General features: G+C 41.4%; 2 protein-coding genes across 8 annotated transcripts in view; both read left to right on the top strand.

The window, feature by feature from the left end:
* RCOR3 (REST corepressor 3) overlaps positions 1 to 13,606 on the top strand; it is a 45,896-nt gene extending 32,290 nt beyond the window's left edge. For 3 of the 6 annotated variants that reach the window (XM_030557585.1, XM_030557586.1, XM_030557587.1), the window contains 2 exons: positions 10,104 to 10,345; positions 10,740 to 13,606. In XM_030557585.1, the coding sequence (XP_030413445.1) occupies positions 10,104 to 10,345; positions 10,740 to 11,078 (581 nt within the window). In that variant the 3' untranslated portion in view covers positions 11,079 to 13,606. Of the gene's footprint in view, positions 1 to 10,103; positions 10,346 to 10,739 lie in introns of those variants that run through there. The other 3 variants (XM_030557584.1, XR_003999744.1, XM_030557588.1) reach the window with 3 other exon arrangements.
* A 2,940-nt stretch (positions 13,607 to 16,546) lies between these two features.
* The window catches only part of TRAF5 (TNF receptor associated factor 5), a 34,258-nt gene continuing 24,571 nt past the window's right edge, over positions 16,547 to 26,233 (top strand). The window contains exon 1 of one of the 2 annotated variants that reach the window (XM_030557583.1): positions 16,547 to 16,660. The gene's annotated coding sequence lies outside the window, so the exon portion shown is untranslated. The remainder of the gene's footprint in view (positions 16,661 to 26,233) is intronic. The other variant, XM_030557582.1, reaches the window with a different exon arrangement.

Raw genomic sequence — 26,233 nt, 5'->3', positions numbered from 1 at the left:
TTATGAAGAACAATCATCACCTCCCTCAACCTTCTTTTGGTTAGGCTAAACAAGCTGAGCTCTTTGAGTCCCCTTTCATAAGACAGGGGTTCCATTCCTTGGATCATCCTAGTACCCCATCTCTGAACCTGTTCCAGTTTGAATTCATCCTTCTTAAACATGGGAGACCAGAACTGTACACAGTGTTCCAGATGAGGTCTCACCAGTGCCTTATATAACGGTACTAACAACTGCTTATCTTTGCTGGAAATACCTCACCTGATGCATCCTAAAACTGCATTAGCTTTTTTAACGGCCATATCACATTGGCGGCTCATAGTCATCCTGTGATCAACCAATACTCCGAGGTCCTTCTCCTCCTCTATTACTTCCAACTGATGAGTCCCCAATTTATAACTAAAATTCTTGTTATTAATCCCTAAATTCATGACCTTGCACTTTTCACTATTAAATTTCATCCTATTACTATTACTCCAGTTTACAAGGTCTTCCTGTATGATATCCCAGTCCTTCTCTGTGTTAGCAATACCTCCCAGCTTTGTGTCATCCGCAAATTTTATTAGCACATTCCCACTTCTTGTGCCAAGGTCAATAATAAAAAGATTAAATAAGATTGTTCCCAAAAATGATCCCTGGGGAACTCCACTAGTAACCTCCTTCCAGCCTGACAGTTGACCTTTCAGTATGACCCGTTGTAGTCTCCCCTTTAACCAGTTCCTTATCCACCTTTCAATTTTCATATTGATCCCCATCTTTTCCAATTTAACTAATAATTCCCCACGTGGAACTGTGTTAAATGCCTTACTGAAATCGAGGAAAATTAGATCCACTGCATTTCCTTTGTCTAAAAAATCTGTCACCTTCTTAGAGAAGGAGATCAGGTTGGTTTGGCATGATCTACCTTTTGTAAAACCATGTTGTATTTTTTTTCCAATTACCATTGACCTCAATGTCCTTAACTACTTTCTCCTTCAAAATTTTTTCCAAGACCTTACATACTACAGATGTCAAACTAACTGGCCTGTAGTTACTTGGATCACTTTTTCCCCCTTTCTTAAAAATAGGAACTATGTTAGCAATTCTCCAGCGTACGGTACAACCTCTGAGTTTACTGATTCATTAAAAGTTCTTGCTAATGGGCTTGCAATTTCATGTGCCAGTTCCTTTAATATTCTTGGATGAAGATTATCTGGGCTCTCCGATTTTACCTCCCATTAAGCTGTTCGAGTTTGGCTTCTACTTCAGATGTGGTAATAGCTACCTCCATATCCTCATTCCCATTTGTCATCCTTCCATTATCCCTAAGCTCCTCATTAGCCTTATTAAAGACTGAGGCAAAGTATTTATTTAGATATTGGGCCATGCCTAGATTATCCTTAACCTCCACTCCATCCTCAGTGTTTAGTGGTCCTACTTCTTCTTTCTTGTTCTTCTTATTTATATGGCTATACAACCTTTTACTGTTGGTTTTAATTCCCTTTGCAAGATCCAACTCTACATGGCTTTTAGCCTTTCTCACTTCATCCCTACATGTTCTGACCTCAATAAGGTAGCTTTCCTTGCTAATCCCTCCCATCTTCCACTCCTCGTAGGCTTTCTGCTTTTTCTTAATCACCTCTCTGAGATGCTTGCTCATCTAGGTTGGTCTACAACTCCTGCCTATGATTTTTTTCCCCCCCTTTCTTGGGATGCAGGCTTCTGATAAGTATCAGAGGGGTAGCCGTGCTAGTCTGGATCTGTAAAAGCAGCAAAGAATCCTGTGGCACCTTATAGACTAACAGACGTTTTGGAGCATGAGCTTTCGTGGGTGAATTCGCGCACGAAAGCTCATGCTCCAAAACGTCTGTTAGTCTATAAGGTGCCACAGGATTCTTTGAGGCTTCTGATAGTTTCTGCAACTTTGACTTGAAGTAATTCCAGGCCTCCTCCGCCTTTTAGATCCACAAGTTCTTCTGTCCGATCCACTTCCATAGCACTGTCCACACTGGCGCTTAAGTAGGTGTAACTTACGTTGCTCAGGAGGGTGGCGTATTCACACTGCTGAGCGATGTAATTTATGCTGAAGTAAGTGGTAGTGTGGACCTGGCCTTAGTGAAGCTCTCCTGTTATGCCCTATCTATTATGACAGGCAGAAGACGGAGTACTGGAGGGAGCATACTTTGAAAAGGTATATCACTTTCTCATCTCCTGCCATTGTCAGTGCACAGAGCAAATGGTTGTCTCTCTCTTGCCCAGACTTACCCTCTTTAGAAACACTACTGCTTCCTCTTGCACACTGTGACTCCCTGCAGCCAGATCTCTCTCATCTCCTCCTCCTTCTCCCCCTCACCCCCCCGCAGATCTCTGTGGGGAGTAGAAGCTTACTAGTACATATGTGCAGAACCAGCCATAATTTTATTTGACCCTTAATGGCTAAAACTGAAGCTTCAACTTAGCTTCAACTGTAGTTAAACTACTTATTGGCACAGACTTTTCTCTTGTACATTCACTGCAGCGAACAAGACACTGCATATTAGAAGCACTTATTCAAAAAGAAAAGTAGAAAGAGCAAAGTTATATCATTTTTTATCAAGTTACTAAGAGCATATATTTCAGATTTTCTAATTTGAATCTCTCCTTCTGTATCCTTTACTTCACCTTTCTGAAATAAGACATTACATCTGGCATATAATTTTCTGCTATTGGGGAAGAAAATGCATGTCCTTTAAGTATTATAATGGAGTCTGAATGGGTAAAGTCATCAGCAGTTTTCCACATTACATAAGTCAAATCTTATTTTGCTCATGACATGAAAGGTTCCCTAGCAGAAAGCAAAAATCATATAACTTTCTCCAGTTTATGGATTACTGCAGAGTAATTTTTATCCGAGGCTATAAAATGCAAGTAGGTCTCTCTCTGGAGGCTGAAAGGTACAAAACTCTTGGACCCTTTGGGTATCAAAAATATCATTTTTAGTACAGTAACTAAAAGCAAAGCTCCAGAGTGCAGGAGAACATGAGGATTTTCCCCTTGAGAACAGGAAAGAGGAGAAACTTCAGGGTTACCTTTAATGTATTAAAAGGAGAAAGACTCAAATATCTTTGTTTTTAAGAAAATGGAAACTGAATTGAGGGAGAATTGGTAAACTTCAATATGTCACTTTGAGATGACCTGATTCAGGTATTTAAAATACATGTATTTTGTTTATTTGATCGACCATTCCTTGATAACTGACATCAAAGATACAGATGGAATTTTTCAGTGCTAGTATATTGTGTTGGGAAAGAGAAGCACACAGAGCCAGCCTTAATGTGTTTGAATGGGCAAGTAAATTTTTTCCACAAAATCGGGTATAACTAACTTTTTTTTATGCCAAAAGCAGTTTTAGGATTTTGGGGAGGATGAGAAATAAGTTGAGGCACTCCCAACTCAAACTGACTGATATAAAAATGAATGAAAGGGAGAAGAGTTGAACTATTTGTCAAAGTTAGACTCAGGACTCAGTTTGTCAGATCACTCTGTTTTATTAGCACAGCGCTCTGCTAATAACATCCAGATAATGAGAGTTTGTGTCTTGCATGGTACTATCTTATTTATACAGATAAAAGGGCGAGCACTTAGCAAGATAACAAAGGAAGCAGAATCTGATAAGTTTACCTGGGCTAGGCATGCATATCTTATTTCCTTACTTAACTATTACCGATCTTCTGTTAATGTTTCGCCATTAGCCCCCTTGTTCATGCCTGATGTTTCTTTTCCTGGCACCTGTATTTCAACATTTCTTATTTCTGCTTAAAAGTACATACAACATTTATTTAATCCATTCTTATTTTTACAATATAATTCATTCTACTTTCACAATCCCTCCTTTTGGTCAAGCTCACGCCATGATCAACCTTTTACTGGGTTCCACGTATTAACTGTTCTTTATCTCTTTGTTTATCAGCAATGTTCAAAATCATCATATTAGCACTGTGTTTTGGGGCAGTCACCTGGGTGGCATGCCTTACACGATTTTGGATACAACAGGAGACTAACTGAAAACATACAAAAATTATTAGGATTCCAAACAGGATAGTCAGGGCTCCCTGAAACAACCAGTTTCCTATGCTAGAGAAATTGAACAGGTTACTTAGCCACTTCCATAAAGAAATCGGCTTTTCATGGGGAAGATATGCGATTTGTTCTAAGTGGCTAGAGCGATCTGTTACCTCATCGGTATTGTCAGGTATAAACACACAACATTGTTTTCCAATGAGAGCACAGGTCCCTCCTTTGGCCGCCAGCACTATGTCCAATGCCTGACGGTTTTGGAGGGCCACCTGTTGGATCGCCCCTGGTTCTTTGGCCGGGGCTCTTAAACTTTCTCCAGTTTTATTTGCCATTATTTTAACTACTGCTTGTAACCTCAGGAGCCTTTTGGCCTGGTGTATTACTCCCCCAAGTGGGATAAAGGAACTGCCAATAGCCTCTTCCCAGGTGTCATTACTGTTCCATATTGTGTTAAATGGACAAGGTCCTCCAGTGAGGTCTGGGGAATTGAGTGGGATAGCCAGGACAGGAACACCAGTTTGAGAGTGGGCTGGGATGTGGCTGCAGACCCAGCATTTAGAAATAATAAGGGTCTGAGCTATCCACACTTGCTGCTGGATAAAAGAATTGTCATTGTGGACTCCCCAGACCTTAAGACACCAGCAGCTGAGGAACAGGTGCCACCGGAGGAGCATGTTGGAGGCAGGGCCCTTCTGGCTCTGACAACCTCAACTGAGGAAACTGCAGTCACAGTTTTATGTCCACGAGGCAGCAGGCGCTAGGCTTGCTACTGCTGCTTCTTGGGCCTTGCTTTAGGTTGTCATCTGCTTCTGGCAACCCTTATGAGAACGTAGATTGTAAGGTATTGCAGGCTGTTCCTCTGTGTCTTCTTCTGGAGTCACAATTGACTCTGCATGGTCCTGAGGTGGTGATTGGTTCGCTGGGGGTGGTGCATTCTTACACTGCGAAGCATGTATCCACTCTGAGATGCTAGACAGTTTAACAGCCGACAGCCATCTGGGTAGTAAGCAGTGCCTGATGATTCTTTGATGTTCTTTAAGTCTCTTTACTACTTCTTCCTTGACTCTGGCTATAACAATGGCCTTCACACCTTATCTTTTCCTGATGCATACATTCCTCATTCACACAAACAGATTGAGAATACAAACAGTAGTATTTTATATCGAGCAAAAAAAAGCATTGCAAATTAAACCTTGCTAAGTTTTACAATTAATAACCAAGACAATTTATATTGAGACCCAGGCCCTCAATGTTTCTCTAATTTACTTAACATACACAATAGAGAATCCTGTCTCTTACTACCTAAATCTTAAAACAAAGAGTTAGAGAGGGCCCAATTTGTAATGCATATAGGAAAACAGAATCCTATAGTCCCAGAGGGTCATTTTTCTGCTATTTAAAAGGGTGGCTAGCAGGATGAAATCGAATTATACTTTAATTCTTATGGGACATTATAAAATCCTGCTCCTACATATCCCCCTTTTGACACTAAGATTATTAATTGCCAGTGTCACTTTTTATTTAGTTCACGTAATAGAAAATACTGGGAGGTGATTTGGGCCTGTGGCTTTAGCTTTGCATACATTTGTTTTATCCACCAGCACATTTTAAACATTTCAATTAAACACATACAATTTAAAACCAAAAACAATTAGGGGTAGTAACATTAGTATGCCAGTAGTTGTGGGAGACCCTACAGAAAATATGTTATACCAATGGTAAGCTGTTGTGTTTTTCTGCAGTGGCAATTCTTAACATGTCCCCATTTGCGTGTATAATATGAATGGTTCCGTTTCCCACATTGGTGTGGGTTTTTTTTTTTTTTAAGGAACTCTGTTACCTTTTCACCTTTTAACAGATGATTGGTAACTTTTTGCCATTCAGTGCCAAGACTGATAGAGAACTCAGCTAAATCAGTGCTTACAGTCAAAGCCATCAGCAGAGCTCAGAGACTCTGTCGTAAAAGGGACACATTCAGCTTCCACCAGAGTTTTGATTTCTTTCCACTTTCAACTCCTGCTTAAAAAACACACAGAGATCTGAAAAAGAAAACACAGTCTATTGCGGCTTTTGGAGCCCTAATAGGATTTTAATTGAGTAGCATGTTTCATTTGCATTTATTTTACCCCTTTCTACAATACACACTGCACATGTCCTAGGGAAAATGTACATTCCTTCTATACTACAACTTTTTTTTAAACGTTAGCCATATCAATTTTTACATAAGGTGTAACTGTGTCTTTTGTTCTTAAGAGTTTTCATGTACCCTTATCAAAGTGACAGTCTGATTACACAGAGCCATTTTAAGGCTCAGTGTTTTTAACATTGCTTCTTTTTGTTTTGTGCACCTCACCTCTGCTGTTGCTTCACAGGGTCACTGTTAATTTCTTATTCTTTCACTACAGCTCTTATCTGCTATTGTTACAAAAAAAAACCCAACCAAACAAAAAGACTTCAGAATCTCTCCCTATTCTCCTGATTTTGACTGCCCTATTGCAGCCATGACTTGGTCTTTATTTAAAAACATTTTAAATTTTGTAAAGAATCAAGTTACCCCTTAAGGGTAAAATGCTAAATCCCAAAGCCAAACAACACTAATTATCTGTGTCTTGCAAAAAGGTCTGTCAGTTTTGCAACTTTGAATTAAAGAGTCAAATGAATTTTTAGTGGCATTAAAAACAAAAACAAAACCAATTTATCTCACACCTAGAAAACAGGAGTTTTACAAACCAAATGTGCTGGTATAGATTCTTAGAACTTTACATATTTCCACAGACAAATTCCTGGTCTCTGGGTCTCCTGGTCCTATGGCCCAGCTGAAGGGAATCGGTTACAAGGACTGCTGCTGCCTAGTTATGTCACAAGCATTTCAAACTTCTCAAAAATGTATGGAGTCCTCAGGCAAACAAACAACCATTTCCAGACAGTGTCTGGGGCTCTTTCAAGTTGTGCACCATCACTTGTTTATCTCCCAAAATGACACCTTTATCACTTCAGATTTCACCATTTTAAGTATTGTTCTAGGGGTTCATGCTGCACTTACTGCTTTTCTTACTCCTGACACTATGCCCTTAGGGCTTCCAGCCTGTTTTTCAGTTTTCTTATCTGTTGCTTGCCTGCTTGTCTGAGCCCGATCCTGCTTTTTTCCAATGAACTGTTTGTGAGTGCTATTGTGGTCACTTCACAATTTTGAAAGAAATGTTCAAGGAGAGGGACCAGGAAGGGTGGGGGCTAGTTGAGGAGGCCCCCCCCCCCTTGCTGAATTGGTAGTGGAACACTAAAGAATCAGTTTCTGAGGCCATGTCTACATCTAAAATTTTGCAGCGCTGGTTGTTACAGCTGTATTAGTACAGCTGTATAGGGCCAGCGCTGCAGAGTGGCCACACTTACAGCAACCAGCGCTGCAAGTGGTGTTAGATGTGGCCACACTGCAGCGCTGTTGGGCGGCTTCAAGGGGGGTTCCGGGAACGCGAGAGCAAACCGGGAAAGGAGACCAGCTTCGCCGCGGTTTGCTCTCGCGTTCCCGGAGCCACCCTGCAAACCGCAGGGAAGGAGACCTGCTTGCTCGGGGTTCCGGGAACGAGAGAGCAAACCGGGAAAGGAGACCAGCTTGATTACCAGAGGCTTCCTCCTTCCACGGAGGTCAAGAAAAGCGCTGGTAAGTGTCTACATTGGATTACCAGCGCTGGATCACCAGCGCTGGATCCTCTACACCCGAGACAAAACGGGAGTACGGCCAGCGCTGCAAACAGGGAGTTGCAGCGCTGGTGATGCCCTGCAGATGTGTACACCTTCAAAGTTGCAGCGCTATAACTCCCTCACCAGCGCTGCAACTTTCTGATGTAGACAAGCCCTGAGGCAGACAACAAAGGGGAACAGAAAAAGGGGCTTTTTGTCCTTTTTACAATGAGATGGGAGTATGAAGGGGGTTGGGATCGATCCGGGGTGGGTTTTTTTTTTTTGAGAACTGGGTAAAGGGGAACGCTTGGTCTGGTGGTGGGAGAGGAGGCTTTTAATAAAGCTTTTAACTTATTATTTGAATATTTGAGAGAGACGAGTTTTGATTTTGTCCACCTACGATTTGCCTCTTCCCACCACTGCATGAAACAATTAACCTCTCCTTTACCCAATTTAGTTTTAGGTTGTCCAAGTTTGTCCTTTAAGATGTCCACTTGGTCTTTGTTCCAAGATTTTAACAGTGGCCACTGAGTTTTGGGATCCCCCTGAGTTAGCCTAGACCATTTTTCCAGAAATTTACAGGAGTCTAGACCCTTTTTACAGGAGTCTGGACCCATCCTAAAATACATAAAATGAGTCGGCGTTCGTTTAGGGAACTGTGCCGACTTAGACGTCTGGTTACCCATACAGGAGGACTTTACACAACAATCACACAAGAAGGAAATTCGGATTCGTCCGAGCGATCCCCGGTGCAACACACAAAAGGAGCCCACAGGCGACTGCTCAATCACCCTTACTTTCACACCAAGGATTTTACCCTAAGTGCGGTGTGGCTGCAATTGTGCAGATTCCACTCACTCAGACTGCGGGGACAGGAACCCCTTGGTCAGCCTATCCCTAGACGGAGATGGCACCCAGACTCAAACACTCCACAGGAGGACGAATAGACACAGAGACAGGACAGTCCTCAATCAGACAAAACACAGAAATAATTACCTGACCAGATTCCTGATGTCAGATTCCGGGATCCCTACCAGAACAGAGTGGGAACCAACGGGTTCAATGGCATAGACTTCACTGTGGTCGTGCGCCTTTCCGTTCTGATGGAGGACCGCTCGGGCCAAATGCCCAGGTGCCGGCTGCCACGGTCGTCCTACAAAAGCGGTCAGAAATCACACAGCCCCAGTGAAGACGGTTGTCATCCTGATGGGACCTCCAAATTGTCAAAGTTAGACTCAGGACTTATAGTTTGTCAGACCACTCTGTTTTATTAGCACAGCACTCTGCTAATAACATCCAGATAGTTTGTGTCTTGCATGGTACTCACATTATCTTGTTTATACAGATAAAAGGGGGAGAACTTAACAAGATAACAAAGGAAGCAGAATCTGATAAGTTTACCTGGGCTAGGCATGCATATCTTATTTCCTTACTTAACTATTACCGATCTTCTGTTAATGTTTCGCCATTAGCACCCTTGTTTATGCCTGATGTTTCTTTTCCTGGCACCTGTATTTCAACATTTCTTATTTCTGCTTAAAGGTACATACAACATTTCTTTAATCCATTCTTATTTTTACAATATAATTCATTCTACTTTCACATATTCATAGTCTCCCACTGCAGGAGAATTGGGTGTCAGCTGCTTTTGCTGAGAGCTATTTTGCCAACACTTTTTTTTTTTTTTTTTTTTAGGGCAGTTGTTCCAAATAAGCCCAGTGAATATCTGCCAATTTGTCCTATATTCAGAGGGCTGTTCCCCCATTTCATAAATAGCTAAATGACAGGCTATTAGCCTGTTCCCCTTAGGGCACAAAGGACGTGTCAGAGCCAGGATTAGAATTCTAGTGTCCTGGCTCTGCCTTGTGCTGAGTCAGTAGACTCATGCTGTTGAACTCTGCTGCTCCTTTCAGTCAGATACCACATGGGTTCTTGGGAAAAGCACTGGCTTAGCATGCAGCTAGTTGCAGGAAGCCTACAAAGAAGACTTGTAACCATCAGTTAAAGGTCACAGAGTACTGTTCTCTCCCCCTTCAAAATATGAAATGATCTATTTCACACATCAGAGACCAGCCCTGTGTGGCTGTAGAGAGGGCCCTATCAATTACCAGGATCTTTAGAAAAATCAGTGACAAACCCTAACCCTAGTGAATAATTTCCTTGCAAAGATAGCCTTGAAAGAATAAGAGTCAGTGTGTCTTCTGGGAATTTTTTTGGTTGGTTTGTTTGTTTATTCTAAATGGAAGCTACAGTCTACCTTCTAATGGAGAGGTCCTTAAAATTAACGTGAGCCCTTAGCTATAGGCCCGAAAAGCCATATTTGTATACATACTTCACAAATAGCTGTGCTTGACTGATCCTTCACAGGTGTATTATTTACTTTTGCCTTTCAGGTGTACGCAAATATGGTAAAGATTTTCAAGCTATTGCAGATGTAATTGGCAACAAGACTGTTGGCCAAGTGAAGAACTTCTTTGTAAACTACAGGCGTCGGTTTAACTTAGAGGAGGTGTTGCAGGAATGGGAAGCTGAACAAGGAACCCTGGCTTCTAATGGTGATGCTTCTACTTTAGGGGAGGACACAAAAAATACTTCTAATGTGCCATCAGGAAAGAGCACTGATGAAGAAGATGAGGTGTGTTTTGTGTATCACTTATTAGTAAGCATGAGTTGAGGAATAGCACTTAATTCAGTGAAATATAATGTAAGGTTAATCTGATTGTGATACACTAGTGTACTTAAAGGCCTGATTTTGATCTCATAAGCTTCATTGGGAACAGGATTGGGCCTCTAATAGTGAATTTCTTATGACTGTATTTAATGTGTTTAAAAAAAAAAGATTGACGAAACAATCTTCTATTTTTAGTTCCACTATTCAGCAGTTTAGAAATTAAAATGCTCAGTAACTTTTTTGTTTTTTCAATGTCAAAAAAAGCTTGTGCTTTCTATATAGTGGACACCGGCAACCCGAACTGCATTTTGTTCTGGACAGGATGGCTCTCTTTACATAACGTTTTGTCTTTGTGTAGGGACAAGCCACGCAGATCACTCAGTGTTTAGGCCCTTCGCCTCCTGCACAGGCATCTGCTCCAGCAACCCCTGTAGCAACTTTGAACCAGCCTCCTCCGTTACTTCGTCCAACGCTTCCAGCTGCTCCTGCTCTCCATCGTCAGCCTCCGCCACTTCAGCAACAGGCTCGATTTATTCAGCCAAGACCAACCCTAAACCAGCCCCCCCCACCACTGATCCGCCCAGCTAATTCTATGCCTCCTCGTCTAAATCCAAGGCCGGTATTATCCACAGTCAGTGGCCAACAGCCACCCTCACTTATTGGAATTCAGACAGAATCACAGTCCACTCTGCACTAAAGAAGTGAAATAGGTCAGAACTATCGTAATTCCTTCGATTAAAATTTTATCAATGTCCGCTTTTCTCAAATAATGAAGGGGAGAAAAGAGCAAGCCTTCCAAGGGATTGTGAAGCAGTTTTACACAGAGAAGCAAGCTAATAATCTTAGCAGTGGAACCACGTGAACGACTATCTATATAAAAGAATCTTCTGTGCAGAAGACTTGTACAGCAAAACAATGCCTACAGTTCAGCCCTTATCCATATGAATAACTGTCGAAGGAAGCTAATCTCTTAAGCAAATAAATATTCTGTGCACCAAGATTTTGTTTAATTGATTTTTTTACTCTATTTATTTTATTAAAGTTCTTTATATTGAAACATCTTAGTACAGGAATGCAGAGTCTGGCAGATTTAGGAACTGTGACAACTCCTTAACTGACAGTAGAAATTAATTGGGGGGGGGGCGTTATTTTTTTTGTTTTCCTATGTTAGGAGTGCAAGAATTAATAGTTTGCAGTTCAGATATACAATAGAAGTATTTCATGCACTTTTAAACTATAGACTTTTTTATAGCTTTCTCAAAACAGACTTTACTTTCTTTTTAAAAAGATACTATCTCATTAAATACTCCTTTTGAAAGAGTAATCCGAAGATCTGCTCAGCTATTGTACCAAACATGTTAAATCTAGCAGTGTGTGTTCAAATCCTATAAACCCTCTGATACTAGGCATCTGATTTCCTAGTGCAAAATTCTAGGAAGTGGATGTGCCAGCAACTTCCAGGTCCAAGGAGATGATGAAAAATACCATTAATGACCATTGTTGTAATGTGGCTACTCCGCTTATTACACTTACAGTTGAAGTACAGTGGTTTTTAATCCCTTTGTAAATGGTCATATCTAGAGTTACTCTGTATTATTGCTCTTTATCTAAAGCTTTAACTAAAATACTGGTCATGCCAATTAGCAGGGAATGTGTCCTCAAATGTTGTGACGGTAGGACTACGTGAAACAACCTTATTTCAGAGAAGGCTAAATGGTTATCTGAGCTTTCCCTTCCCCCATCTGGGTTTGGTTTTTTTAAATTTGTATTAAATACAAAACAATTAAATAGTAATGCAGGTCTGCATTTGGTGTTTATTGATCCTTCTAAAAATTTTTGGTTAGGCATTGGGGGACTTCACTGGAGAAACTAAATTATCCCAATTATCTGAAATTATAATTTGCGTCTTTAGTGACCGAAAGGTAAAATGTGAAGTTGTAAGTTTGTCAGCTCTCCTAAAAAACCTAGGCCAGAAACTTGGGTAAGGAAGTGTTTAAAGTTACTGTTTGTTTGGGAGCCAGTGTGGACTGGGTCAAGCTATGGAAAAGTGTTTGCTTTTAAACACGGTGTCCTGCACCCATATTGACCACCACTCTGTTCTAGAAGCTCTTTTAGCTGGAACAGTGTTTGAATATTTTAAGTATAATTCCATAACTCTCTGTTCTTGTAGAAGCCTTTTATCTACTACATTTATAAGTTAAATATTAAAATCAGACATCTAGCCTTAATTGTGGTTATGGTGTCAACTCTACATTAAAAACGCTTTCCAGAAATGGTAAACTTAGGAGACTCTGTTTTTTGAAACATCTGTCTCTGCTAATGTTCTTAGCTCTGAGTACAAAAGTCCCTTTTGAGGGTTTTCTTTCACACCAAAATTAGATTCCCAGCCACCACATTGACATTAGATAGTGGTTGTTCCAGAAAGAAAAGCAGCATTGTAAAACAAACTATGAAGAGTTCTTTGTGATGGTTGGAACTTTTTGTTTGGGGGGCTCAAAAGGGCTCCTCAAACAACTACATGAAGTCTGGCTGACCTTCAGACTTTTAGGCTGACAAGAACCCTGTCTTGTGCATTTTGACATAACTGTTTAAATAGATATCTAATTTTAATTGTTACCTAAGTAGAATGCATCTTTCAGTATTTTTTTAAGTATTGATATCAAGTCTCCCTGGTGTGTGTACTGTACCTTTGCTAATTTTTGTCTCGTCTATTGTCAATAGAATTTCAGTATGCAAAATGTTGAGTGTTGCAGTACAGTTGGACACCACTGACTGCTATCAACTGTTCAGTACATTGTAATTCAATTTAATCCTGTTTAAATATTCTGTACCTAGGCAAAGGTGCTGTATTTGGGGGGCAAGCGTGTAGTGTACTTTAGTTTACGTACACTGTGGCACACAGTAGGGAAACTAGCAGTTGATGTACTAAACAAATATGTACATAGCAATGTCCTTTTTATTGTGTGCTTTGCAGAATATGTGCATACAGTTTGCACGTCTCGTTTTGGGGTGGGAGGTTGTTTTTTAAACAGTGTTTTTGCCTGGAAGAGTGATATGCTTGCTGCTTAATCAAAGGATTAAAGTTTTAAAGGAATCTGTGTCTTCTATTTTTATGTACCTTGTAATGGTCTGAAATTTTAGGGCCCTTATACTGTGATTATCTTCTGAATTCACTTATATTTTTTTAATAATTAGAAATAAAATTATACAATAGTGTTAATTTCAGTGGAGATTTTGTTTTTGCTATACCACTAATCTCCTGGTTTTGTCTTTTTATAACTACTTTAGGAAATGAACTCAGCTAATTTTCAGATGGTCTTAATTTTGTCACGTTTAAGAAATATAAAATGATTGCACACTTTTATTAAGTTTGACAGAGATAGTGAATTGTACATTGTTCAGAAACAATATAACTTTACAGCTCTTTTGTACTGTTTATTTTCAGTTAATAAAGAAATGTAAACAGCAACTATTCAAAATGAATGGCAAAATTAAAAGTGCAAGGTATGATCTGGACAAAGTGTTTCTAGGTTCAAGAATCTGATTCATAGAAATGGAATATGGAGGCACACAAAGTTCCAGTCTTAGTTGTTCAGCTTTAAATAACATTGATTATGAATTGGAACATTACCTTTTGGTACCGTAAAGGAAGTGTATGTAGCACTTATAAGACAGTCCTCACTTGGAAGAACTTAGTCCATATAAAGTAAAACATGGAGCAACTGTTAAGTTTTGGGGGAGGCTAGATGGACATAGTGACATTGCAACTGTAAGAGGGACTCTTGGAAAAGTGTGACTTGTGTATCTTGCCTGCAAAGGAGAGGAAGCAGCTTGAAAGAAGGTGTGAAGCTCAGAGCAAGGAATGAAGGGAGTAATAAGAGGAATAGCTTGTGCTTGCAATAAGGAAGAGACTATAGGAAAGGCAAGGATCTTCAAAATGTGTTAAACTGGAAAGCCAGTGAAGGGATTTGAAGGATTGCTCTGGAGTCTTTGTAAAAAATTAATAAGGTCAAATAGCCCTTTAAAAGAAATCGCGAGTGTGCAAAACAAGCGTTTTATTATTTTAATATACAAATTGGGTAACTTTAGTAAATGTAGTTAGATTACAAATTTTGCAGAGTCATACTGAGACTGAAAGTTGGTTAGAGGGATTCAGCTCTTACTCTGGTTTGTGAAAGTAGTTACAGGAGGTCATGATAAAGACACTTGTCTTCAGAGAGCAGGACAGTAAGTGAAGGGTAATGGACAAACATAAGCTCAATACAATATGGTTCTGCTAAAATTATATAGACTGGTACAAATTAATATGAATCTTGGCTTTTTTTAAATGGAGAGAAGAATAGGAAGCCATGCTTAAGTGCTTTATGAGGAATTCTATTAAAGAGATGTTTTTGAAGTGCATGGAAGTTATTTGCACAGCTCTTCAGACACTATCAGAGTTGATGACTAAAATTGAACCTGTCTTTTAAAAAAAAAAACAACACTATTATTTTCTTCTGTTGTTTTCTCTTCTAAATGCTCCTTAAATTAAGGAAGCTTTTGATGGAAGCCCTTTGAAGAGCTTGCTTCCTCAGTACCATTCTCCACCAGCAAGGATGCCTGACTTCAGATTGCTAATGTCATTTTCAATGTTTTGGATCCTTTTGGATGCCTTAAAACTACTGGGAGATTCAGGGCAATAATTAATTTTGCTACTTCCTCTAGCAGGTAACTCACTTCAGTCTTTGAAGGGGAATTAGCTTGGTCTGATGGTGCTTTTCCATTGCTATGTACTATTATCGTGTTGTCTTTCATTCACGTCTGTCAGGGTGTTTTAACAAATCTTAAAACTATGTATGTATGTATGCTGGGTGCACTTCATCACTGAAAAACAGCCACTTCTGGGATAAAAGTGAACATTATCTAAACAGCACATAGCAAAAGTAGAGTAGTAGTGGATTTGATTTAATTAGGAAATGCCTTGTGGTGTCATTTCTGCATCATACTATTTATCAAGACATTTTGTGAAACGGGTGGGTGTCTGACTAGGTAGTATACTAGACTGCTTTCTGTATAAAATCAGAGTTGTTACATGCTACCATTGTTTAGCATTACTGGTGTTTGTGTTCTATGTACCCAGTTGCATTTTGGAAATGGGTGATATTTTTCTACTGGTTACACTTATTTCATAAGATTATTTGAAATTTTGGCCGGTGGCTTTAGTGATTTAACAGGTGTGTAATTTTTACATGGGAGTAGGACCTCCACGGGACCGTGAATAAAGTTACAATCATATTTAACCTTTTGCAAAAGTGGGGCCTTAACCAACCCCCACTCATGTAACTGTATAATTTAAGTATCAGAGGGATAGCCGTGTTAGTCTGGATCTGTAAAAGCAGCAAAGAATCCTGTGGCACCTTATAGACTAACAGACGTTTTGGAGCATGAGCTTTCGTGGGTGAATACCTGGCATCAGCTAGTACAGTTTTTCCTTTCATAAGTTCCTCTTATGCATGGCGTGAATGAAAGGTTGCAGTACTTTATTTACTAAGAAATAATTCTGACATGCATCTGAAGAAGTGGGTATTCACCCACGGAAGCTCATGCTCCAAAACGTCTGTTAGTCTATAAGGTGCCACAGGATTCTTTGCTGCTTTTGTTTAATTTAAGACCATTGTCTTTAGAGCTGAAAGATACGTGCCAGTTGTTTCTCACCCCACCCAGCTCTGCCCGACGCTGTTACCGCACGTGCCGCGTGGGGTGATGCCGGAGGCTCAGCGCGTACAGAGCTGCTTGGCTTTTCCCTGCAGCCTCCAGGGGTTGTGGGGCTTAATCCGTCCATGCAGCGACAGCGCTTTGAGCGTCTCTGGCCGACGAGGCTAGAGACGAGCTAGAGCTCGCGGGGTGGGAGTAGAGAACAAAGCCACCATGCGCCCTTTTCAGGAGGAGGTTGCTTATTAAATGCGGCCTGGACCCTGCAGCCCCCTCGGTTCTGCATGGCCCGCCCCTCCCCGTGGGAGCCGAGCCCCGCGCGGGCTCAGGCAGAGGCGCGATGTCCCTTTCTCTCCCCAGCCCCCGAGGCAGCAGGGCGCGCAGTTGCCGTGAAACCGAAAGCAGCGCGTAGCAGCCAACGCTTCCCCTCGCCGCGCCCCAGTAGCTGCGCCTCGCCGCGCCCTGCGCTGCGCTGCCTTCCCCCCGCGGACGGGGCCGGGCTGCGGCTGCGGAACCGCCGCGGCTGGCGGGAAAGTTTGTCGAGCCGGACCCGGCTGCTGCCGCCCACAGCAAAGCTCCCCGCTGCCGGTGAGTAGCGCGCCAGCTGGCCGAGGCGTGCGGGGGTGGGAGGGGCATGAGCCCCGCAGCTTTGCGGAGGGGGCTGGGGCGCGCAGAGAACAAAGCTCGGCTGCATTGACAGCTCCAGCCTCCACCCCACGTGCGAGGCGAGCTCCCTGCACCCGCGGCGTCGGGCCGCCAGCGATCCAGCTGCAGAAGCGGCGGCCTGGGCTGCCTCTGTGCTGCTCGCTCTCGTGCGGGGCTTGGGCCAAGCCGTTGTGGGGCTTTGTGTCTGGTTCCGCTGCTAGCCGAAGCCCGACCCTGCTCTCGGAGGCAGGCGCAGCGCACCGGAGCCAGGAAATGCAAAAGTTCAGCTTCTAGCAATGCTTCCGCGCCCGCCTGCTGCGGGGTGTGCGCCCCCGGGGCGATCCTGGCTGGGAACCCCTTGGGGGGCCACCGGCGCAGCCCTTCCACGCCTCGGAGTCCCGCTGCAAGTCGCCGAGCGCGTGGGCTGCACCGTGTTTGCAGAACTGGCCTTTTGCGTGCTTGGAAGTACCCGTTATTTCTTCTTCCCTATAATCATGCTGTGCATTGTCCTGGCTAGCGCTCCCCTAATACCTGGCAGCAGGTGCCCCGTCTGCTGGCGGGGAATACAGGCCGGAAATGCAGCTGTTACCGGAATATCTGAGCCATACAAAACTGGGAACCTTTTGAACTTATTGTAAAGTCAACTCTGGTACCATTATCTTGTTTTAAAAAAATCATACTAGTAATGTTTATGCCTGGTTACTTTCTGGTAGGGCTCAAGGCTCTCTGAAGGAGTGAATTAGGGTCAGGGTTTCTGGGTTGAGACAGCCCAAGGTGGATACAGGGCCCTTCCGTTTAGATTAAATTAACACACATGTGCACCCTTTTTTAAGTAAGCAAAATTTACCTTGCAACAATATTCACTGTCTCCTGTTTTGCAGTGTGTCCTAACAGCTGCCAAAGCAGCAGCTTCCTATTGGATTGTCAGTCATTCTTTAATATAGCTAAGACACTAAATGCTCTCTAAAACACCTTTTAAAGTGCTTTGCTCTTTTCTTATTAATTTAGATGTAGCACTTATAATGCTTTGTAATTTTCTTTTTAGTGTGAGAAGTAAACTTAAAAAACCTGAACACAGATAATGCACTATACAGTTCTTTTATCTTCTCCCTTTTTGTGTTTATAAGGCTCTCATCACCACAGTATATGATTTCCTTTTTATTTATAAAAGCATATATAACCACCCACTTCTTGTGTTAAATTAGGGCACCTAACATCATTAATTTATCTTATCTCCCTAATAAATACATACCAGCCAACAAAATAGAAGATCCCCAGGACAGGTATAATACCTTCCCTTTAACACTTAGTATGCCTCCTTCCCCCCTAATGCTCAACACTAAAAAACACCCACATTTTCCATGTCCTGAAGGTTAACACATCTGGTTTCTGGCAGATGAGGGGAGCAGAGCAAATTCAAAAGTGGAGGAACTCTTGACAAATGCCTTTTTAGCAGCTCTGACCTTTTCAAATCGTAGAGAATCTGCATTGTATTATGCAATAGGAGAGGTGGTTGTACTTGATTAAAGATATGCAAGGGGTGTGTTTACTTGTGAGGCACAAGGCTTTGATCAAGTAAAGTACAGTCAGCCATCTGAGAACTGGCAGAGAGGAGCGCTGAAGCTGGTTCTGCTTTGGTTTTCGTTCATTTGGCTGATGCTTCCTGGCATCAGCCAGTACAGTTTTTCCTTTCATAAGTTCCTCTTATGCATGGCGTGAATGAAAGGTTGCAGTGCTTTATTTACTAAGAAATAATTCTGTCAAGGTATTCAGGTCAGTGGGGGGCTCTAGGCTGGGAACAATAATATACACTTGTATTTTTAAACCATTCTATTTGAAGGTCTGAGAGCAACAGCACTGTACAGAAATTAACAAATAAACAGAAAACTTCAGCTGTTCCATCACTTTATGGTACTGGAGGTATTGTCCTAGATAAATATCTTGTTTGTATTTATTTTTTTTTTCCTGTGGACGTCACTGAATGGTTCCTCTATGATTTGAGCTGATTAGCATCCTTAGTAGGGTGACCAAACTGCAAATGTGAAAAATTGGGTCAGGGGGCGGGGGAGTAATAGGAGCCTATGTAAGAAAAAGACCCCAAAATCGGGACTGTTCCTATAAAATCTGGACATCTGGTCACCCTAATCGTTAGTGGGGCACATGGTATGTTGACTCTGAAATGATCCCTAGAGCAACTGATTTCTCTGTCCATGGTGGACTTAAAAACAGAAGATTAAAAGAATTATCAGTGTTGAGAGTAGAGAAGTAGGCAGATCTGGGTCTGTTCTCAGTTTTACTACCTACTGACTGGAAGACAGTGGCAAATAATTTAAGTACATTGACCCCAGTCCTGCAAAGACTTAAGCACATGCTGAATTCTGTGCAATGTGGGCCCAGTTAACTTCATGGAGACAGCTCATAGTGTGTTAAGTTAAATGTATGCTTCAGTTTTTCCTTGTGTGTGTTTGTGTTCCTTACCTCACTGGGGTGCTGTAAGATTAAGTTCATTAATTGTAAATTGCATTGAGATCACTTAGCGGAAGGTAGTGTAGAAATGCAAAATAGAGCTGTTATGCAAAAACCCCTAGTGACTACAAAAACCACAAGGAGAAGAGCAACCTACAAACATGTTTCATCCAATGCAGTCATTATAAAATACAAACATCCAGTCGTATTGCATTTTTTCAGTTTTTGCTATTTTGGGACATATTCTGGTTTAAGATACAAAGTTACCCATGTTAAATCTGGGATAACTGGACTTGTGCCTACAGAGCCAGGATATGGCCCTTAATAATATATCAAAGAATAATAAATTATAAGCTATTGTTTACTATTCCCTTTATTTTAAGAGCAGCCAATCTTCGGTGTCACCATTGCTGCCAAGTGATTTCAGGTGGTCACTGAAAATCACTTTTGCTTTCAGACATTTGATAGTCTGTTACTGCTAAAAGTTTAATCTGCATTTTCTTAATCACATCAGACATAGTGGTGTGACTGAATAAAAAAGAGACCTCATGAAGGAGGAGAGTGATCTGAGAGCCATTAATAATGTAATTTAGCACGGGAGGAGGGCAACCTTTTGTGGGAGTGAATTAAGATAAGAGTTTAATTTTATTGTATTAATCCAGGTGAATAAAATGGGTTGATTCTGCGGTTTCTATTCACATGCTGATTAAAATTTTTATTAAAGTTAATGTTTAAAGTCAGATTTATACAAGAGGGAAGGTACTGTACCTCTGGGGTCAGGCTTGAGTTATGAGGGATTACAAGTATCGGTTGCAAGGTTCACTACATAGCACTAACCAGCATAGCCCCAGAGTGGGGTGCGGGAGATTTAAAAACATCAGTGGATAAGTGGGCTCGGGTGTGCCACCCATAGAATGTATTTAGAGTCCAAGTCAGTATTGGCGTAGTGAATAAGTGCATGGGTGAGATGCGTCCCTTGGTTCATCAGGGAAGGAAGTGGATTGGTTTCCTGGCTGGTGATCTCGATTACTCGACCTGGTACTGATGGTTTTTAGTACATTCAGAACAAATCAAATTGCCAAGAGTGGTGAAAATTTAAAAACAAAAATCTTTTATCCTTGCACTGGATAGTGATGGGCAAATCCGCTGAAGCCCTGTATAATAACTGTCAGTGAGTCAATAGGCAGATTATTATAGCCCATCGCTAAGACCCTAGTCCTACAAAAAATGCAATGGTCGACTCATCTGTTTGCAAAAGTGAGACCTTATTTTGGCCCTAATGCACTTTCATTTAAGAATTTTTTTAAAAAAGAACTAGTATTTTGACCTTTCTTTATCTCTCATCATCCTTTTTTCTTTCTCTCTTCCTGCCACTTGTCTGTGGCCTACCCTGCGGGGGTCGATGTAAGATGCGTAACTTCAGCTACAGGAATACCATAGCTGAAGACAACATATCTTATTTCGACTTACCTCCCGTCCTCACGGCGCAAGATCAACGGCCGTGGCTCCCCCATCGACTCTGCTACTGCCGCTCGCTCTGGTGATGTTCCGGAGTCAACGGGAGTGCGTTCGGGGATCGATATATCGCGTCTAGACAAGACAAAATATATCGATCCCCAATAAATCGATCACTACCCACCGATCCGGTGAGTAGTCTGGACGTACCCTGTGTGTTGCCTCTGTCCCAGTACACTCCCCTTTCTCTGTTTCCTACCACATTTCCTTTCACTCTCTCTCATTATCCCTTTCCTGTCTGTTTTTTTCTCACTTACCTTCATCCTTTCCCCAGTTACTTTAAAGTAAATAATCCTTTGCCATCCTTTACTGTTCCCTTCCTCCTTTCTCTTGGAGGGTCTGCAAAATACTTCTAGCTGCAGCAGAAATTGGAAAGGGGTACCTGAACAATAGCATGAAACTAGTGATTTCTTTTCACTTGCAGAATGAAATTGACTAAAACTGTGAGGCGTCCTTGTGGCACCTTAGAGATTAATAAATCAGAAAAATTTGTTAGTCTCTAGGTGCCACAAGGACTCCTCGGTTTTTTGTTTGATTTTTTTTGCTGATACAGACTAACATGGCTTCCTACCCCTCTGAAACCTGACTAAAACTGGGATCCTAGTCCATCTCAACTTCTCTTTTCAGGGCTTTCCCCAAAGCTTTCCTAGAAGCAGATGACATTTTCTGGTGCTGTGCTCACATAAAATTATGTTTTCCTCCAAGTGCTATCTCATGCAAATGAAATAAAGTAGGAGTAGCACTTCCTTCTACAGCTACCAGACTTTTGTGGAAAATCCATGTAACAGCAGTTATTCTGACCTCCACAAATGCAAAGGTTGCATATACTCAACATCTCAGTCACGATAAGTCCTGAGGGCAGATGTCATTTGTAAAGATGTAGGAGGGGAAATCAAAGTCCCAAACCTACAAACCCTTAATCATGCTAGTAGTCTTAGGCCTTGTCTGTACACAAGGTGCACCAGTTTAATTGTCCGAATGAAGCAAGGCCCTATGCTAAAACTTGATATCCTTTCTGTCTGTTTGCCTGTGTGCAGCACGATAACTTTTGACCACTCAATCTGATCCATTCCAAATTTCAGGAAACGTTCTAGGAATCAGTGGGCAGAAACTTGTTGATTTAGATGAAAATCAGAATTCTGGAAAGAGCTGAAGGACAAGAAAATGGAGTCCCTTGAATCTGGTTAGCAGATCCAACAGTTTCAACCATCTGTATAACTGTAGATCAAAGAACTGGTTGATGGCAGCCATTAACAACTTCCAGCATAACAGCAACCTTGTCTCAGCTCTGCCCAGTCTCCCCGTGAAATAAATTTGTTAGTCTCTACAGTGCCACAAGTACTCCTGTTCTTTTTGCGGATACAAGACGGCTGCTACTCTGAAACTTGAAAATGTTGACACCCTGGCTTATCTCCCAGATAGAAAAAAATAATAAGAATGTTAGGGAGAAAGAAGGGTATGGGGGAACAAGAAGGTGGTGGGAGGGGGAAAAATGGGAATAATGGAATGTGGCAGAAAGAATGTGGGGGTGGAGGGTGGAAACGCGAGACCCTGTGTGACCCAAAGGTCCCTATTGTTTGTAAACAGCCCTCATCTCAAACCTGACAAACTCACTACATCAAATGCATTGCTTACAGTATATTTGTCCATAAAAGATAACACGTAAGGTCTCTATTGAAAGATTGCAATTCATTTACGTTCATAATTGTAGAATGATCTGTGTGCAGGTAGTTTTGAAGGAATAATGAAACTATATTGAAGTTTATACTCTTATGGTCCTAAAGTTAAAAGGAGTCACAAGGGAGTAATATGAGAGTGATGATCTGTTCATGCAAGAGGGAGTTGCCACCCCGCCCCGGTTAGCCAGTGATGTAATGCAAGGCTCTGTTGCCCTGTCATAACCTTAGTCCCAGATTTGGACCTTAGCGTCCAAAATATGGGGGTTAGCATGAAAACCTCCAAGCTTAGTTACCAGCTTGGACCTGGTACTTGCAGCCACCACCCAAAAAATTAGAGTGTTTTGGGGCACTCTGGTCCCCCTGAAAAACCTTCCCTGGGGACCCCAAGACCCAAATCCCTTGAGTCTCACAACAAAGGGAAATAATCCTTTTTCCCTTCCCCCCTCCAGGTGCTCCTGGAGAGATACACAGATACAAGCTCTGTGAATCCAAACAGAGTGACTCCCCCTCTCCGTTTCCAGTCCTGGAAACAAAAGCACTTTCCTCTTCACCCAGAGGGAATGCAAAATCAGGCTAGCAAATCCAATACACACAGATCTCCCCCCTGATTTCTTCCTCCCACCAATTCCCTGGTGAGTACAGACTCAATTTCCCTGAAATTTCCCAGTAAAGAAAACTTCAACAGGTCTTAAAAGAAAGCTTTATATAAAAAGAAAGAAAAATACATACAAATGGTCTCTCTGTATTAAGGTAACACAATACAGGGTCAATTGCTTAAAAGAATATTGAATAAACAGCCTTATTCAAAAAGAATACAAATCAAAGCACTCCAGCACTTATATTCATGCAAATACCAAAGAAAAGAAACCATATAACTTACTATCTGATCTCTTTGTCCTTACACTTAGAAACAAAAGACTAGAAAACAGAAACTACTTCTCCAAAGCTCAGAGAAAGCAGGCAGACAGAAAACAAAGACTCAGACACAAAATTCCCTCCACCCAAAGTTGAAAAAATCCGGTTTCCTGATTGGTCCTCTGGTCAGGTGCTTCAGGTGAAAGAGACATTAACCCTTAGCTATCTGTTTATGACATGCCCCATCCCAGAGCAGGCAATGGAAAACTATCAAAGGCAACTGAAAACAATCAAAACCACCTGGAGGTAGAAAAGGAATATTATATCAGTTGGGGGAATTGTCCAGTCTATGAATAAAGACAAAAGACCGTTACAGTATATCTGAGTGGGGAGAAGCATGCTAGATCCAATCACTGAAGAGACATCTTGCCGAATGTGGGTTTTTGTCATGAAATAATTGGATTGTGGTTCCTGTGAAGCCACCTAACTCTGCAACAGACTGCATGTATGGGAGTGGCTGGGGGTGGGAACTTATTTTTAGATAGGAAAAGTAACTATTAATAAGTATAGGCCTAAGTTTGTGTTTTATGATCTTATTTTGTATGATAACCATTTCTTTCTATCACACTCTCTTGTTTGCAGTGCAGTTTCTCTGCTTGCTTAAATAAACCTTTTGTTTCATTACAAGTGTTGTGTGGTTTACCGGACCAGCAGTTTAAGGTAAAACTGATAAAGGGATACACTGCTCCTTTGGAGGCAGAGGATCTGGGATTTCTGGGAATAGCCAGTGTCAGGGGCTGGATATCGCAGGGGAATGGTTCAAGGGGACTTGGGGACCAGGGTGCATCTATTGTTACGGCAAAAACCGGGCTGGCATAGCCCAGAGGAGAGCGTGTGAGTGGGTGAGAGGTTGGTGGTGGCAGAGGATATAAAGGTATCTCTCAGTCCTGGGTTCCCTGAGAACTGTCACACCTTGGCATGAGGGAAGAGTGATAGGGTTTCAGGAAGTCACTGAAATAGAGGTGGTTGGGAGGGTAGTACAAAGGAAGCTCGGGGTGGGGGGGAATGGAAGGATGAAAGTAGCCCCCAATGTATCCATTTAGCTTGGCAGGCAGAAGCAACAAAGTGGGTGATCAACTAGTTCAGTGGTTTTCAAACTTTTCTTCTCTGGGCACCCAGTTGAATAAAATTGTTGCTGTTGCTGGCCACTTCCGGGGTGCAGCGCGGTGTTGGGCAGCACCGCCAGCGGAATTTTTAACATCCTGATCGTTGGTGCTGACCAGAGCAACCCAGTGCCTTACATGCCGCGACCTAGTCCTGAGTCACAACTCGAACTTTGAAAAACGTTGATCTGATTATATCTGTTTCTAAACCAATTTAGTTAAACTGGTGCAAACACCAGTACAGTCACTCTTCTTTTGGTGGAGTTGACTTAAGTTGAATTGAAAAGTCTGGTTTAAACGAAAATACGACTATCACACAGCCTTTTGCACAGATCTAACAAAATCCATTTAAAATAGCATCATAAATTAAACCGGTGGCAGTTTCTCATGTTGACACACCCTTATTCACCTGACGTGAGTGGCACTACTTGTGTGTGTAAGGACTGCTTGTGTAAAGAAATGCAAGAGTGGGCTCTTCGTTTTGTTTACATCTTTACAAATGCCATATTTCCTTGTGACCAAAGAATTGTCAAATCAGTTACAGCTCCATTGAAACTGGTAACATTTTAATGAAAACTATAAATGCTCAGCAAGAAAAAATGTGAAAAGCACTATTTCTAAGCTTATGTTTCTCCAGAGACAATCATGCTGCACTGGATAGGGTTGTATTATTTCAGTCACGGCAGCATAAGTTTAAAGGAGGAATATTCTTAAATGGTTTGCCTTTTTGTCCTAACATTTTCTGTGTTTGTTGTTTTCTTTGTAGAGGTGATCTTTGCAAAGCTAGTCTTGGGGGATTTCCACTGCCTTGCTTATTAAAACCTACCATAGTGTTGTTTTGACCACAAACAATCTCACTTTCTGTTCAGGAACAGTCAGTTTTCAGGTACTGATCTTTCAAAATAAATGTTGTAACAGTTGGCAATAGACTAATAATGGCACTTATATTTACCATCTTCAAAGCACTCTTCAAACATTAACTAATTTTAAACCTGATGTTTAAATAACGTGGATTTATTAATGTAAAGCTTTAGGATTTGACACGGGTTGAGAATGATTTTGTAGTTTAACTTTACAAATTCACATCAGATTATGTTGTTGCCAGAAGAGGCATTAAGACATCCAAGCATGGGCACAGAAATTTAAAAGTGATTGTAGAAAAAGGAAAAGCTTAATTATTAAATTTCACCATATTATAGTTTGAGCAAGAAAGGTGACTCTTACGATATCAGTGTTCTTTTTCATAAAGTTAATGTGGTACTCTACACACCTGAAATGCTGTTGTAGGAAAACTGAAGTGTTTTAATGAGTGACTGGATTACTGTGTATTAAGTGCAGTACCAATTTTACTTGGCTTATAGCTCTTGAGTGCTACCTTTTTATAGTTACAACTATTATTAGGTGTTAAGGACAAAATTATTTTTCCATAGTTAAAAACAGTATTTTTAAGACTAATGCTGTCCACGTTATTGCCAAATATAGCAATGCAGATATACTACAGAGAACTCCTTGTACAGTAGAAACGTACTAATTAACATTAATGATTGGGAGATCCATGATCAATCAGCCAACGTTACAAATAAGCAAGTCAGCAGAAAAATACAAACTCAAAGTTACTGCAGCACAAAAAGTCCTGTTTGGGGTTTTTTTTACATTTATAGTTTTAATTATTAGATATACCTCCACCTCAATATAACGCTGTCCTCGGGAGCCAAAAAATCTTACCCTCTTACAGGTGAAACTGCATTATATCAAACTTGCTTTGATCCACCAGAGTGCGCAGCCTCCGCCCCTTCCCCACCTCCCGAGCACTGCTTTACCACATTCTATCCAAATTC

The sequence above is a fragment of the Gopherus evgoodei genome, chromosome 3, assembly GCF_007399415.2.
Source record: "Gopherus evgoodei ecotype Sinaloan lineage chromosome 3, rGopEvg1_v1.p, whole genome shotgun sequence".
Taxonomy (NCBI): Eukaryota; Metazoa; Chordata; order Testudines; family Testudinidae; genus Gopherus; species Gopherus evgoodei.
Note: the sequence above shows the minus strand (reverse complement) of the source record. Positions and strands in the feature narration are given on the sequence as shown.